Consider the following 17,491-nt stretch of genomic DNA (forward strand, 5'->3'; position numbering starts at 1 on the left):
TCCATTCCTCACTTAGATTTACGTGTATTTTGGGTATTTGTTGTGAAATTGTTAGATATTAATTGTTAAATATTACTGCACTGTTGGAGCTAGAAGCACAAGCATTTCGCTACGCCTGCAATAACATCTGCTAAACACATGTATGTGGCCAATAAAATTGGATTTGATCTTAACCTTATTATCTTAACTTGCTAGTTAAATAGCCTAACCTGCTGTGTAGATTCTCCTAATCTGCCTTGAAAAAAATCACTTCCAGTCATAGCTGTATCGAAGTGGCCTGCTTTTAGGGAATCTCAGATTTCACTGACCTTGATTTTTTAAAATCCTGAATGTCGCACTAATGCAAATCGACAGAATCCACAACATGCACAGCAGCAGATGATCCAAATGTAAATAGCACACTATCCAAACAGGTTGCTGCATGGAAGCCTTTGCTGCATGGAAGGTATTTACTTCACACAAAGTCGCCATAAATTCAAAACACACGCACAATTCACATTAACGGACTGCACACGAGACACGAATGCTGTTTAATAAACCTAAAAAAATAATAATGCGTGTTGCTATTTGTGTGTGTGTGTTTGACAGGCCTATACACAATTCAATACATAGGCATCTCTGTCACAGATATGAAGTCTGTTAACAACTCAGAAATAATGTATGTAAACGTGTTTAAACTCAGTTCTCTGTATGTCTCAAATGTCTTTCACTAGCAACACCATACCACCAAGTAAAACTCTGAGCATGTGTAAATGTACTTGGGGAATACATCTTCTCAGTCTAGGCTATTTTCCTATCCAGTCTCAATCCCGTGAAACCAAAAACCCTGACTCCTGTCTGTCTCCCTCTCGCATGAAAATTCCTAATTTCATTCTGTAATATATATGTTACATTATCAAAGCACGTCTCTCGCCGATGCATGTCCAAATACCGCTTCTCTGCGGCGTCTCATACTTGCTGCCCACGAGAGCTTCCGTAGATAATGTGTAATCAACAAACTGTATGAGAGACATGGATATTTAAAAAAAAAAAAAGTTGGTCCCTTATGATACATTGATATTTCAAATATTTCTACTCTTCACCTCCCCGTTACTCATGAGCTGATCTGCAATCTGTATAATGCTGAGGCCACAAACACATATCGGACTTCAGACTGATTTGAGAACTGAAACTTTCCCGGACAACACGCCTATAACCGTGACATCGAGTGAGCCAAGTGAAGGTAGTGACATTCTGACAAACACACCGAATAGTATTGCAGAATTTCTCACAGAAAGAAGGTCGGATTTTAGCTCGGCACAGTCAGTGCATTGTCAGAGCGCAGCGAGACAAGCCGTGCCGACAGACCAAACAACACACACTGCTGGATTGGTGGCCAGAGAACTACAGTATGCGCCCTGAAAAGAGAGAAGCTAACGCTTGAGCACCAACAGCCGGTGAGACGGAGCGCGAACACAATCCAGCACAGTCACCGCAATTCTCCAGCTCTAGGCTACTGGAGCATCATCCTGTGGGCCTCCTTTTCGTTTTTACGCGCGTCCTGCAGGGGTTGTCGAGGGTTGGGTAGATCTACATCCGACATGTCAACGGTTACAGCTTCGGTGGTTGATGTTTCCAGAAATATTTATTCAACCGAAAACGGAATCCGTGGCGGCCGTAATTATACAGGTAAGCGAGATTCTATCCAAGATGGGCATAGGTGTCATGTCATTCGTGCAGTGGCTGAAATTAGAGCTTTATTGGAGGCATTATGATTTTTTTTAATGCACATGAACCATGTATAGCTGCAAACTGTGTGTGCGTACACCATCACAGAGTGGACCTGCCAACATGTCATTTTTTAGGAGAAAATGCATTCAAAGACACACACACATATATAAACAAATGTATATGATGTACTGTGTCTGTAATGCTCAATTATTTACAAAGCAGCATAACTACATTACTTTCTAAAAGCTACGCATAATTTGTTTAGGCCTACAAAGTATCATGACAACAAAGAATGAAAGCCATAGGCTATGGCTTCAAATCAAGTCAAAGTTTATTAGTCGCTACACAGATTTACAGATGTTTTCCCAGGTTCAGCGAAATGCTTGTGTTTCTAGCTCGAACAGTGCAGTAATACCTAAAAGGGCGAAACAATCTAAAGAGGAAGTGAGAGTGTGTTCCTATAGATCACATGGTCTGAGAAGCTGCAGGTGGCTTTCAGAATGGCAGGATTCTTAGTTTCACATCAACTAACACTGCGGCTGTACTGAGATATCAGATGTACAGTCTACACTTTTGAACACATACACAATTACACACACATGCACACACACGCTAACACACCCACAGGCATGCACACACCCACGCTCGCGCACACACACGTATACACCCACCCACACGCGCGCACACATACACACACAGCGCTGTCTATCATAAATGATGGTTTATGAATTTGCCTAACACCCAATACTCAGTCAGCAATATAACTCTCTTGCTTGCTGACTCTCTCGGTCTCTCTCGGTCTCTCTCGGTCTCTCTCTCTCTCTCTCTCTCTCTCTCTCTCTCTCTCTCTCTCTTTCTCTCTCTCTCTCTCTCTCTCTCTCACTCATCTCTCTCTCTTTCTCTCTCTCTCTCTCTCTCTCTCTCTCTCCCCTCACTCTCACTCTCTTTCTCTCTCTCTCTCTCTCTCTCTCTCTCTCTCTCTCTCTCTCTCTCTCTCTCTCTCTCTCTCTCTCTCTCTCTCTCTCTCTCTTTCTCTCTCTCTCTTTCTCTCTCTCTCTCTCTCGGTCTCTCTCTCTATCTCTCTCTTTCTCTCTCTCTCTCTCTCTCTCTCTCTTTCTCTCTCTCTCTCTCTCTCTCTCTCTCTCTCTCTCTCTCTCTCTCTCTTTCTCTCTCTCTCTCTCTCTCTCTCTCTCTCTTTCTCTCTCTCTCTCTCGGTCTCTCTCTCTCTCTCTCGGTCTCTCTCTCTATCTCTCTCTCTCTCTCTCTCTCTCACTAGCATTCATTCAAAGGAATACTCCGACGTTTTAGATTTACTAACGCTATTTCAAACTTTATCTAAATGAACTCGGTCCCTCTTTCAGATACCGTTGAAGAGTTCAGACATGATTTCTCGAACATGTAGGACCTCTTGTGGTGGCAAAGAGACAATACATCAATTTGTCCTCAATCGTAATAGGCCTACATGATTTCACAGACAATTTTCCTCAATGACATTTCCATTATACCTAAGGTTATAAGGTGATAATGTAAACAGAGAATGTACTATCATTCTGTGAATAGTCATATTTCAGTGTGTAAAACAGAGCCTGATAACCAGCTGTTTAACATGGCTCCAGATGGGTCCTGAGTTTCTGCCAAGCTATCAGGCCTTTTGTTTAATCATGTATCATCTTTCCTGCTTTGAGACAATCATCATTAGATAGAGCAAAGCGCAGGGTTGCAGATGGGGTGTTTTTGTTGTTGTCACAATGCTGGGCAGCCCCCTACAGGGCTTCTATGCAGAGTGTTCTGTAGTGCCATGTTCTGTAAAGTAGTGTTCTCTTCTGCTTACATATGGCTGGATATACTATAGTGACCATCTCCGTTCTCCCCCTCCAGGCCAGTGTACCCCAATGCCTCTGCCTGCGCTGGGGACCCAGAGGATTATCCAGGGGAATGGCACCAATGTGGGAACGGTGATCACCTTGCAGTGCCCGTCCAGACACCATCTGGTTGGGGGCAGTGAGGTGTCCTGCGTCTGGGGCAGCAACAGCACCCAGTGGTCAGGAGGTTCTCCCTGGTGTAAACGTATGTATCTAAGGCTGAGAGGATACTTACCCACTGGGCACAAGCTGGCTGGATCAACATCATTTGTTAATGTATTGTGACGTGGAATCTACTTTGAAAATACATTGGATTTGAAAAAAAGTCATCAACTGTTGTTATTAGGGTGAAACTTCTACCACAGAATTATGTCGTCATGGTAACCAAATTTCAACGTAGACAGATCTTCTCTAAAATATGTTGAATTTGTACCTTTAAAACAACTTCAGATCTTCAGAAGGATATCCAATATCAGAAAAAAACATGCTGGGCAGACCCTACTACTGGAGAATATATCTATCTATAGCTACCATTTGGTCTCCCATCCAGGGTTTTAACCAAGCCCAGCCAGCTATGATATTTGTCACTGACTATTACCAATGTGCCATCATGAGAATGACCAGTTTTCTATGACATAGACTGATCAGGTGAATCCAGGTGAAAGCTATGATCCCCTTATTGATGCCACTTGTTAAACCCACTTTAATCAGTGTAGATGAAGGACAGGAGACAGGTTAAAGAAGGATATTAGGAAGGTGTTCTTAATGTTTTGTACACTCAGTGTAGCTTCATTGTTGCTATCGAAGTAAGTAGTTTAACGGAGCAAATAAAATGTGGCCATCCTTTATCACTCATAGATCATCAATGATGCCTTTTAGCCCTATATAGCATTTACAATGTTATCAACAGCTATAGTTTCAATTCAACCTAGAATTCAACTAAAAATAGACAATGCAATAGGCATAGGGTTTCAAGCTCTGGTTGATTTCAAATGTAAGATCATTTTGTGATATTACATTGTATTTGGTTGTCAATTTGGTTGTCAATATAGTTTGATTTGATTTAATCCAAATCTTTTAAAAAGACAGCAATCAAAGGAAACAGCATCAGTACAGTGCCTGTTAAGTTTGTTCTTGAAATATTCCTAGACATTATTTTCATATTTCTAATCCTCTTATGTAAAGCATATTTGTATTTGATGAGGACCAGAAAGCCAAATGGGAGACTGTCAGGTTTGTCCCTCTCACCCTGTCTGCCTGACTCTGGCCAATCAATGGCTGAGAGCATGTGGAGACAGCCGTCACTTCAGTCATACATTATGGATGAGCCAGGCTCAACTCTACTGTGAAAATGAAAGTTGTCCTCTTAGGACAGTGTGTGTCTCTCTGTGTGTGTGGAGTAAATTAAAAGATTCAGAATGCATTGAGTGGAAAAAGTGCAGGGATTGCAAACACCCCCAGAGCTGTGTCTGCCTGCTTGTCAGTCTCTTCATTATTCTGAAGAAGAGGAATATAGAGGAATATATTGGAGATCCCCAGCAAACCAGAATTGGTTCAGTGATAGTTCCAAGAACATTCATAACACAAAAACTGTCCAATCGTGTTGATGATTATAGAATGTTTGATTAAAACATTCACATAATGTTGCAAGACCATTCCTAGAACACATTTGTTCTTTGAAGGTTATTTAAAGGTTCCCAGAATGTTTCATAAGGTTGTGGGAACAGTCTAGTGGGAACATTGTGGGGACATCATAAAATATATGTTCCTAAAACACAAAAACTGTCCAGTTGTGCAGATTATTCTACAAAGTTTATTTTAGGATGCAAAAAAACATTCATCTGATTTTACAAAAACAATATTTTGTCTGTTCTTTAAAGGTTCCCACAATGTGACATTAGGTTGTGGGAACCGTCTGGTGAGAGATATCTTCCCAAAACACAAAAACCATCCAGTTCGTTAGGTTGTAGGAACATTGTGGGGAAATGTCAAGAGGCAGGTTCCCAAAACACTCCAACTGTCCAGTTGTGCTGACATTTAGATCATGTTTGTATCAGGGAGCACAAAACACTACAACTGTCCAGATGTGCTGACATTTAGATCATGTTTGTATCAGGGAGCATAAAACACTACAACTGTCCAGATGTGCTGACATTTAGATCATGTTTGTATCAGAGAGCACAAAACACTACAACTGTCCAGATGTGCTGACATTTAGATCATGTTTGTATCAGGGAGCACAAAACACTACAACTGTCCAGATGTGCTGACATTTAGATCATGTTTGTATCAGGGAGCACAAAACACTACAACTGTCCAGATGTGCTGACATTTAGATCATGTTTGTATCAGGGAGCACAAAACACTACAACTGTCCAGATGTGCTGACATTTAGATCATGTTTGTATCAGGGAGCACAAAACACTACAACTGTCCAGATGTGCTGACATTTAGATCATGTTTGTATCAGGGAGCACAAAACACTACAACTGTCCAGATGTGCTGACATTTAGATCATGTTTGTATCAGGGAGAACAAAACATTCCTTTGATGTTGCAAGAATGTTGGCAGAATAGCCTTTCTGAGTTCTTTAAAGGTTCCCAGAACATTTAATTAGGTTGTGGGAACAGTGTGGGTATGGTATAAGAGAAAAGTTCCCAAAACACAAAATATGCTTAGTTGTGATGACATTCATGCAATGTTTAAATTAGGTTGCACAGGATATTGCCTTAATGTTGTTAGAATGAAATAAGTTCATTTTTACAACGTTCATAGCATATTTGTTTTAGGTTTAACATAATATTCCATTGACGTTCACACAATATCCTTAAAGCTCCTTAAAGCAGATTGGAATGCATCCCAATTATTTTCCTCTCCAGATTTAATGGCAATTCACATTGAGGACGGTGTTGTTGCCGATATAGTGACACACATTTGAACAGCATTTCATCATAAACATATTTTTCAAAATTCATATGTTTACAATCTGCACATTATTTCATTCAGAGGACACTTAAACAGCATGTACTCATACAAACAGAACCATCTATTTTTTCAATGTGTTTACAGTCAGCCCTTGTGGGGTTTCAATTTATCTTCTGCTCCACCAGTGAAGCTCTTTTATTTCTTATTTTTTCAGTATATAGCCGTTTGGCAATCAGGAATTCCATGCTTCCTTTTTAACCTTCTTAGACATAGCTAACCCAGGGAAATACTGGCCACTGGGTTATTCACCATCTGTCACGTTCTGACCTTAGTTCCTTTGTTTTGTCTTTGTTTTAGTATGGTCAGGTTGTGAGTTGGGGTGGGCAGTCTATGTTTGTTTTTCTATGTTGGTTTCTGTGTTCGGCCTAGTATGGTTCTCAATCAGAGGCAGGTGTCATTAGTTGTCTCTGATTGAGAATCATACTTAGGTAGCCTTTTTCCACCTGTGTTTCGTGGTTGATTATTTTCTGTCTTTGTGTATGTCGCCAGACAGGACTGTTTCGGTTTTCGTTCGTTCACTTTATTGTTTTTGTAGTTCAGTGTTCAGTTTGATTCATTAAATATTACATCATGAACACTTACCACGCTGCGTTTTGGTCCTCCGATCCTTTTCACTACTCCTCCTCAGAAGAGGACGAGATCCATTACACCATCACTTCACCCATACTCTTTATATGCCCATATTTACAAGGCTATGAGTGATGAGGATCACTTTTGCTTTTCAGATGAAAGTAGGAATTTTCAGATTGTCTTTTCAAATCATCTTAAAGTAGGAATTATATCGCATGCATTATATTGAGTGTCAGCACAACTGGACAGTACATTTTTACAAAATGTTTTAAGTTCTGGATTTCAGACTGGATTTATTCAGTGCTTCGGAAAGTATTCAGACCCCTTTTGTCTTGGGGTGCCACGGTGTTCTTGGGGACTTTCAATGCTGCAGACATTTTTTGGTACCCTTCCCCAGATCTGTACCTCGACACAATCCTGTCTCGGAGCTTTACGGAGAACTCCTTCAACATCATTGGCTTGGTTTTTGCTCTGACAAGCACTGTCAACTGTGGGACCTTATATAGACAGGTGTGAGCCTTTCCAAATCATGTCCAATCAATAGAATTTACCACAGGTGGACTCCAATCAAGTTGTAGAAACATCTCAAGGATGATCAATGGAAACAGGATGCACCTGAGCTTAATTTCGAGGCTCATAGCAACATTTCTAAAAACCTGTTTTCGGTTTGTCTTTATGGGTTACTGTGTGTAGATTGTTAAGAAAAAAATACTATTTAATCAATTTTAGAACAAGGCTGTAACTTAGCGAAATGTGGAAAAAGTCAAGGGGTCTGATGCTTCCCAAAGCACTGTAAATATGGACAAACAAAAAACATCCTCTCCTTCAGTAGATCCTATTTCACAGCGGTTTTCAAAAGCAACATGATTAAAGAACATGTGGGATTGAACCTACAATCTTTAGCTTGCAGCCAGATCATTAACCTTCTGCACCACCAGGGGATATCTGTGTTATTGTGGGGGGTTTCAGTCTAATTATGGTCAGGACATAGAACTATTTCTGAATTATTAAAATGTTCCCATTCTCTTCATATGCCGTGTACTTGTAACACTGTAATGATATAGCTGTTTTTTTTAAACAATTTTAATTGAAAACTATCACAGTAAGGTACTTTGTTACCCAGAAATTATTTTAAATTGAGATAAAAATGTCTGTATTGGACCTTTAAATCAGTAAAAGATGTTCCCACCAGACTGTTCCCACAACCTAATGAAACATTCTGGGAACATTTAAAGAACAGAAAGACCACTTGTCTATTCTAGCTGAATGTAATACAGTGAAAAAGGCATTCAAATATATGATATAGCCATCACTTTCTGTAGGCAGATTTCCTAAATAGATTGATTGATTTTTTAAAATGTTTTTTCCCTCCCTCTCCCAGCGTTGTCCATGTCGGATGACTTTGGGTTCAGTGTGGCAGTGGTGTCCTCTATCATTAGCTGTGCCATCATCCTGCTCATGTCCATGGCCTTCATCACCTGCTGTCTGCTCGACTGTGTCAAGGAGGAGGAAAGGAAAAAGGAGGAGAGGTGAGAGGAGAGGAGAGAAGTATAAATTATAGGGGGAGATGGGAAGAAGAGTCAGAAGAGGAATGAAAGGAGAAGAGGTAAGGGAATGACGCGATGAGAGGAGAGGAAAAGAGGAGGCAGGAAAGGTGAGACAAAGCATGTAAGATGTCAGGAGGTGCGATAAAAGATGTAGAGCCATAAATTATCCCATGTGGTTGAGTACTGCACTATAGGGATTGATACGGATATTGAGATTTTTTGCATTGCCAGGGAGACGGATCTGTGGCTCCAGCCAGAGCGAGCGGAGCAGGAGGAGAACAGGGCCTCTCACTATGACCACAAGGGCAGAAACAACAACAACAACACCCAGGAGAAGACACTGCGACAATGGGACCAACAGGACCCTTCAATGTGTGACCAAAGGAGACCCAGCTGGTGTGTGTGTGTGTGTGTGTGTGTGTCTTCTGTATGTTTGTGTCTGTGAGTTTGCCTTGAGAAGCTCAATGTCGCTGTCTCTGTCCTCTCCACAGGTGCCATCAGTACCCCTATGCTCTGACTGGTCCAGCCCCAGCCTCCACCTTTGGCCCAGCCCTCAACTCAGCTCCTCTCCCCTGCAGAGGCTACGACCAGCCCATTCTTCTGCACAACTCAGGCCTGTACCGCACCCCAGGTCAACCAAACAATCCAGGCCTACTTCAAAACCCCATCCCACCCCAGTATCCAGGTTCAACTCGGACCGTGGGGTACCGGAACCCAGAGGTACCCCCTGGCTCAGGCTTGGCCAGACTGTATGTAGGACAGGAGGGCAGTGTGTCCGTGGTGAGCACTCCACTTCTGGAGGAGTGGAGTGCCCAGGAGCGCCCCATACGGGTCATATCCGTGTGAGGTCACAACCAGGAAGTGACTGGACATAGACCACATGGGCATGGATAAACTGAACATCAATCAAGAAACTGGATCCAAAAGGGAGAGGACCACCTCAATGGGGACCATGCCTATGTCATTATCAACCAGGCACCAATGACTGAATAATTAGGTGGCGCTCATATAGTCCTGTTTTACTGTATGTACAAGTGGGTAACCTGTACAAGTGTGAGGTGTGAAATGGAAATGTATTTTTTGCATATCCCACTCCCCCTGAGACACCCTTGGAGAGTGGGGTCACAGCCAGGCGATCAGCCATTATTGACAGCAACCCTGGAGCAATTAGGATTAATTACCTTGCTCAAGGGCAGAATGACATATTTTTACCTTGTCGGCTCGGGGATTCAATCCAGCACGCCAGTAGCGGTAGACCATTCAGTGACAAAGCAGCATTTTTAGGTTGCATCAGAAATGTGCCTTAAACGCAGACCCTATCCCTCTAGACACTGCCAGAAGCCGAGAGTTGGTGAGGACATTCATTATTCCATAGGAATCACTTATTGTTACTGATTGATTTCACTGTGTTCTTCCGGGAAATGTACAGTAGTAAACATGTTCAGTTCGGAAATATCCTGTATCTCTGAGTTATGAAATCTAGTAATTCTGCTTCTGGAAAGAATCCTTAAAATGTTGTACAGTATTCTGCATTTTTAGGTTTGATGCTACTGCTTTGTTGGATCCAGGGATAGCATGTGTAGGGCTACAATTCCCAATCCTGTTGTGTATAGTATGTGATGGTACTTCATGGTACAAATAACTGTTAAATGTTATTCTGTACTATTGGAATGAAAAGGGAATTTTCTGAAGCTTTTTTATATTCCTTTACCCAACTGATACTGACATTGATGGTACATTATGCAAGTTGTGCAAGTCCCACTGCAGATGGATTGACAATGAATCATTTAATAAATTCTACATTCTTGAACTTGTGCTGTCATCAGTTAGGAATACGATTATAAGGGAGTTTTGCCAAAGAAATAGAATCCGACCTAAATAGTAGCCTACATTTGATGTCAGCCACCACCGAGTTAGGATGAGTGGTTTGCCATTAATAAAATAACCAATTATTGAAAAGACTGTATTTTCAACCTGGACTCAGGGGTAGATGTAAAAAATAAAAATAAAATAATAATAATCTGATATGATATGTTACGTTTGGTATGGAATGTAGTAATTTGTGGATATCCATCATCCATTTTGGATTGAAATTTGTATGATATGTTACAAATTTGCAATATGTTATGAATTCCAATTTGTTGTGGCTAACGTTACCTAGGTGGCAACGTTAGCTAGGCTAGGGGTTAGGAGTTATATTAAAAGTCAGGGGAAGGGTTAGCTAACACATGCTAGGTAGTTGCAAAGTAGCTAAAAAGTTGTAAGTAGTTGCAAAGTTGATAATTAGCTAAAATGATAAAGTTGTCCATGATGAGTTTTAAACACACAACCTTTTGGTTGCTAGACATTTGCATTATATAGACATTTTCATTATATGCCCACCCATCCACCCTTCACATACCAAACATAACATACTCATTTAAGTGTTCTGGATTTTCGTTTACTATGTTACCTCTAGTCTATGAGACAAGCTTGGTATTTTTGAGGGATTCAAGACTCAATACTATACTAACATGGGTGCCATTAAAACATAAAGGAGAATTTCACGAACACCATGAAATAATTGGAATACTGCAAAAGCAGCTTGTCATATGACATGTAGATACTAATTCTGCGCTCCGATTGTTAACAATCCCTTCTTTCCTCATCATATACAGACAGTGGTTTTGAGAATTGGTACAAAGCTGGAATTACTACATTGAATGATTTGTTTTATGATGGTTCCCTTAATCTTTCCTGCAATTGCAACAATAATATAGTTTACCAGACAAAATGTTCCTGTTTTCTTCATTCAGCTTCATCAATTTTTTTTTATTTTTTTTTTACCTTTATTTATCTAGGCAAGTCAGCCTAGGAACAGTGGGTTAACTGCCTGTTCAGGGGCAGAATGACAGATTTGTACCTTGTCAGCTCAGGGGTTTGAACTTACAACCTTCTGGTTACTAGTCCAACGCTCTAACCACTAGGCTACCCTGCCGCCCCCAATTCAATTTCCTTTTATAAGGAGGAATCTGACATTAGTAAGCTGGAAAAACTCATACTCCATGTTAGCTCCTGAAAAAATACAAAAATAAGATACATATGAACTCAGCAAAAAAATAAACGTCCTCTCACTGTCAACTGCATTAATTTTCAGCAAACTTAACATGTGTAAATATATGTATGAACATAACAAGATTCAACAACTGAGACATAATCTGAACAAGTTCCACAGACATGTGACTAACAGAAATGGAATAATGTGTTGCTGAACAAATTGGGGGTCAAAATCAAAATTAACAGTCAGTATCTGGTGTGGCCACCAGCTGCATTAGGTACTGCCTGCAGTGCATCTCCTCCTCGTGGACTGCAACAGATTTGCCAGTTCTTGCTGTGAGATGTTACCCCACTCTTCCACGAAGGCACCTGCAAGTTCCCAGACATTTCTGGGGGGAATGGCCCTAGCCCTCACAATCTGATCCAACAGGACCCAGACGTGCTCAATGGGATTGAGATCCGGGCTCATCGCTGGCCATGGCAGAACACTGACATTCCTGTCTTGCAGGAAATCACGCACAGAACGAGCAGTATGGCTGGTGGCATTGTCATACTGGAGGGTCATGTCAGGATGACCACATGAGGGAGGAGGATGTCTTCCTTGTAACGCACAGCGTTGAGATTGCCTGCAATGACAACAAGCTCAGTCCGATGATGCTATCACACACCACCCCAGACCATGACGGGCCCTCCACCTCCAAATCGATCCCTCTCCAGAGTACAGGCCTCGGTGTAATGCTCATTCCTTCAACAATAAACGCAAATCCAACCATCACCCCTGGTGAAACAAAACTGCGACTCGTCAGTGAAGAGCACTTTTTTCCAGTCCTGTCTGGTCCAGCGACGTTGGGTTTGTGCCCATAGGCGACGTTGTTGCCGGTGATGTCTGGTGAGGACCTGCCTTACAACAGGCCTACAGGCCCTCAGCCCAGCCTCTTTCAGCCTATTGCGGACAGTCTGAGCAGGGAATGTGCATCCCTGGTGTAACTCGGGCAGTTGTTGTTACCATCCTGTACCTGTCCCGCAGGTGTGATGTTCGGAGGTACCGATCCTGTGCAGGTGTTGTTACACGTGGTCTGCCACTGCGAGGACGATCAACTGTCCGTCCTGTCTCCCTATAGCACTGTCTTAGGCGTCTCACAGTACGGACATTGCAATTTATTGCCCTGGCCACATCTGCAGTCCTCATGCCTCCTTGCAGCATGCCTAAGGCACGTTCACGCAGATGAGCAGGGACGCTGGGCATCTTTCTTTTGATGTTTTTCAGAGTCAGTACAAAGGCCTCTTTAGTGACCTAAGTTTTCAGAACTGCGACCTTATTTCGTACTGTCTGTAAGCTGTTAGTGTCTCAACGACCGTTCCACAGGTGTATGTTTATCAACTGTTTATGGTTCATTGAACAAGCATGGGACACCGTGTTTAAACCCTTTACAAAGAAGATCTGTGAAGTTATTTGGATTTTTACTAATTATCTTTGAAAGACAGGGTCCTGAAAAAGGGACGTTTCTTTTTTTGCTGAGTTTACTATAGGCAAGGTCAACACTGATAGTAGCAAACATGCACGGCAGCAAGACTTTAGGGTGACCAGCATGTTCCAGGTCCCACCAATATCCAGCAATTCCGCACAGCCATTGTAGAGGAGTAGACAACTTTCCACAGGCCACAATCAACAGCCTGATCAACTCTACGCAAGGGGATGTGTCACACTGCATGCGGCAAATGATGGCCACACCAGATACCGATTGGTTTTCTGATCCACGCCCCTACCTTATTTGTTAAGGTATCTGTGATCACCATATGCATATCTGTTTTCCCAGTCATGTGAAATCAATAGATTAGGGACTAATTTATTTCTGTCAATTGACTGATTTCCTTATATGAACTGTAACTCAGTAAAATCATTGAAATTTTTGCATGTTGCATTTACATTTTTGTTCAATTTATATATCTTTTATATATATACTCATGTTATAGATATATTCATGTTATTATTTAACATTTTCCATATAGACAAAACCAACAATAACACACACACACACTATACAGTTTACATACACCTTAGCCAAATACATTTCAACTCAGTTTTTCACAATTCCTGACATTTAATGCTAGTAAAAATTCACTGTCTTAGGTCAGCTAGGATCACCACTTTATTTTAAGAATGTGAAATGTCAGAATAATAATAGAGAGAATGATTTATTTCAGTTTTTATTTCTTTCATCACATTCCCAGTGGGTCAGAAGTTTACATACACTCAATTAGTATTTGGTTGCATTGCCTTTAAATTGTTTAACTTGAATCAAACATTTTGGGTAGCCTTCCACAAGCTTCCTACAATAAGTTGGGTGAATTCTGGCCCATTCCTCCTGACAGAGCTGGTGTAACTGAGTCAGGTTTGTAGGCCTCCTTGCCCGCACACACTTTTTCAGTTATGCCCACACAATTTCTATAGGATTGGGGTCAGTGCTTTGTGATGGCCACTCCAATACCTTGACTTTGTTGGCCATTTTGCCACAACTTTGGAAGTATGCTTGGGGTCATTGTCCAGTTGGAAGACCCATTTGCAACCAAGCTTTAACTTCCTGACTGGTGTCTTGAGATGTTGCTTCAATATATCCACATGATTTTCCCACCTCATGATGCCATCAATTTTGTGATGTGCAGCAGTCCCTCCTGCAGCAAAGCACCCCCACAACATGATGCTGCCACCCCCGTGCTTCACGGTTGGGATGGGGTTCTTCGGCTTGCAAGCCTCCCCCTTTTTCCTCCAAACATAATGATGGTCATTATGGCCAAACAGTTATATTTTTGTATTTTTGTTACATCAGACCAGAGGACATTTCTCTAAAAAGTATGATCTTTGTCCCCATGTGCAGTTGCAAGCCCGTAGTCTGGCTTTTTTATGGCGGTTTTGGAGCAGTGGCTTCTTCCTTGCTGAGCAGCCTTTCAGGTTATGTCGATATAGGACTCGTTTTACTGTGGATATAGATACTTTTGTGCTTGTTTCCTCCAGCATCTTCACAAGGTCCTTTGCTGTTGTTCTGGGATTGATTAGCACTTTTCGCACCAAAGTTCGTTCATCTCTAGGAGACAGAACTCGTCTCCTTCCTGAGCGGTATGACGACCCACTGGAATTGTGATACAGTGAATTATAAGTGAAATAATCTGTCTGTAAACAATTGTTGGAAAAATGACTTGTGTCATGCACAAAGTAGATTGCCAAAACTATAGTTAGTTTACAAGAAATTTGTGGAGTGGTTGAAAAACTAGTTTTAATGACTCCAACCTAAGTGCATGTAAACTTCCGACTTCAACTGTACACTACCGTTCAAAAGTTTGGGGTCACTGAGAAATGTCCTTGTTTTTGAAAGAAAGGCACATTTTTTGTCTGTTAAAATAACATCAAATTGATCACAAATAAAGTGTAAACATTTTTTATGTTGTAAGTAACTATTGTAGGTGGGAAAGGCAGCTTTTTATGGAATATCTACATAAGCAGAGAATATCTACGGAGGCCCATTATCAGCAACCATCACTCCTGTGTTCCAATGGCACGTTGTGTTACCTAATCCAAGGAAAACTGTTGTTCTGATTAAAGAAGCAATAAAACTGGCCTTCTTTAGACTAGTTGAGTATCTGGAGCATCAGCATTTGTGGGTTCGATTACAGGCTCAAAATGGCCAGAAACAAAGACTTTCTTCTGACACTCATCAGTCTATTCTTGTTCAGAGAAATTAAGGCTATTCCATGCCAGAAAATGCCAAGAAACTGAAGATCTCGTACAACTCTGTGTACTACTCCCTTCACAGAACAGCGCAAACTGGGTCTAACCAGAATAGAAAGAGGAGTGGGAGGCCCCGGTGCACAACTGAGCAAGAGGACAAGTACACTAGAGTGTCTAGTTTGAGAAACAGACGACTCACAAGTCCTCAACTGGCAGCTTCATTAAATAGTACCTGCAAAACACCAGTCTCAACGTCAACAGTGAAGAGGCGTCTCTGGGATACTGGCCTTCTCGGCAGAGTTGCAAAGAAGAAGCCATATCTCAGACTGGCCAATAAAAAGAAAAGATTAAGAAAGAACACAGACACTGGACAGATGAACTCTAGACAAAGGAACTCTGCCTAGAAGGCCAGCATCCTGGAGTCGCCACTTCACTGTTAACATTGAGACAGGCTGCCCGGAAGTTACTCCAGCTTCGGCAGGACACCCTCAGTGTGGCAGACTATGCGGTGGAGTTCCGCACGCTAGCAGCGGAGGGTACCTGGAACCCGGAAGCACTGTTCGACACAATCCTGCATTGATTATCAGAGGAGGTAAAGGATGAGCTGGCAGCCCAAGAACTTCCGATGCATCTCGACTCAGTCATCGCTTTAACCATCCGGATCGATGGTCGGCTACGGGAATGTAGGAGGACAAGAGGTCCGATTGCGGTCCCAGTCACTCACTCGGGGATCCCAACTTGCTGCTGATAAACTCCAGAAGTCCCTGGCGTCTACATTCCCCAAAGCATCTGTGTTTACCCGAGTCCTTCCAAGAACCTCCGGAGACTGCCGATTCACCTCTTCCCGAGCTGATGCAGCTCGGAAGGGCTGTCTCCAGCCGAACGCGTACGCAGACTTGAGACCCAGAGTTGTCTGTATTGCAGTTCTGCCGGTCATTTTGTGTCTACTTTTCCCTTCAAGAGAGCTAGCTCATTTGTTGGAGTGAGTACACTGGTGGGTCTGAAAGATAATTGTTATTGTCTCCTTACTCGCCCCCCTCTCTATGCCCCATGCTGTGGGGCGACCAGTCCAAGTCTCTCCAGGTACTGATCGACTCGGGGGCCGATGTGAGTCTCATGGACATTACCCTGGTGTCAGAGCTGGGCATCCCCACTCAACCCCTCTCCATTCCCATGGGTGTTAGAGTGCTGGATGGGCGCTCTATAGGCCGGGTCAACCACCAGACCACCCCATCAGCCTACGAGGGTCGGGGAACAACAGCGAAGCTATCCAATTCCTGCCAGTTGAGTCTCCGCAGGTCCCTGTGGTATTGGGATTCTCTTGGCTCCAGTGACACAATCCCTCCATTGACAGGGCTACAGGTGCCATCGTGGGCTGTAGCCCGTCCTGCCACACTCATTGCCTGAAGTCAGCTCTGCCTGCCCCGGGATGTCTTCCGGGGGGCTTGGAAATTGCCCTGGACCTCTCCGCCAGCTCCACAGAGTACCAGGACCTCCGGGAGGGGTTCAGTAAGGCCCGGTCCACTTCGCTTCTGCAGCACCGACCAGTATCCAAGAAGGTCAAGTCTGAGGCACTGACACGTCGCCATAGGGCTGAGGCACTGGCACGCTGCTACACCCCCGGAAGCCGAGACCTGTCCCCCGGTTCAAGATCATTAGCCTCTCTGCTGTTCATCCTCTGTTGCCCTGTATCCTCCGTATTTTTCCTACCATTTCTGTGTCTAGAGTCAAAACCATGTCTGACTAACCCATGTCTTCTGTTTCTAGGCCCATCCTTCCCCCCGTGTCATCGAGTGCCAGCCAGCGTACACGGTGAGACGCCTCCTGAGGGTTCGACCATGGGGCAGGGGTTTCCAGTATCTGGTTGACTGGGAAGGTTATGTCCCGGAGTAGAGGTGCTGGGTTCCCGCTAAAGACATCTTGGACCCGGCCCTTTTGCAAACCTCCCCCTGCCGGAACCCCAGTCAACCAGGTATACGCCCAGGCATCCCTAAGGGGGGAGGGGGGTACTGTCACGCCCTGATCTGCTTCACCTGTCCTTGTGCTTGCCTCCACCC

The 17,491-nt window shown here is 42.9% G+C and overlaps 1 protein-coding gene across 1 annotated transcript; it reads left to right on the forward strand.

Annotated features, from left to right (window-relative positions):
• Positions 1 to 1,124: 1,124 nt before the first annotated feature.
• On the forward strand, positions 1,125 to 10,481 carry LOC112222228. Its single transcript, XM_024384933.2, has 5 exons — positions 1,125 to 1,668; positions 3,589 to 3,777; positions 8,509 to 8,656; positions 8,906 to 9,070; positions 9,166 to 10,481. The coding sequence occupies exons 1-5, from the start codon at positions 1,581 to 1,583 to the stop codon at positions 9,518 to 9,520; spliced, it is 945 nt and encodes a 314-aa protein (XP_024240701.1). The 5' UTR covers positions 1,125 to 1,580; the 3' UTR covers positions 9,521 to 10,481.
• Positions 10,482 to 17,491: the final 7,010 nt, after the last annotated feature.

This window comes from Oncorhynchus tshawytscha, linkage group LG22 (assembly GCF_018296145.1).
Source record: "Oncorhynchus tshawytscha isolate Ot180627B linkage group LG22, Otsh_v2.0, whole genome shotgun sequence".
Taxonomy (NCBI): Eukaryota; Metazoa; Chordata; class Actinopteri; order Salmoniformes; family Salmonidae; genus Oncorhynchus; species Oncorhynchus tshawytscha.

Coding starts and splice junctions, on each gene's coding strand:
- LOC112222228 (XM_024384933.2), top strand. CDS start 1,581: ATGTCAACGGTTACAGCTTCGGTGGTTGATGTTTCCAGAAATATTTAT. Junction 1,669..3,588: donor TGGCGGCCGTAATTATACAG/GTAAGCGAGATT, acceptor CTCCCCCTCCAG/GCCAGTGTACCCCAATGCCT. Junction 8,657..8,905: donor GAAAGGAAAAAGGAGGAGAG/GTGAGAGGAGAG, acceptor TTGCATTGCCAG/GGAGACGGATCTGTGGCTCC.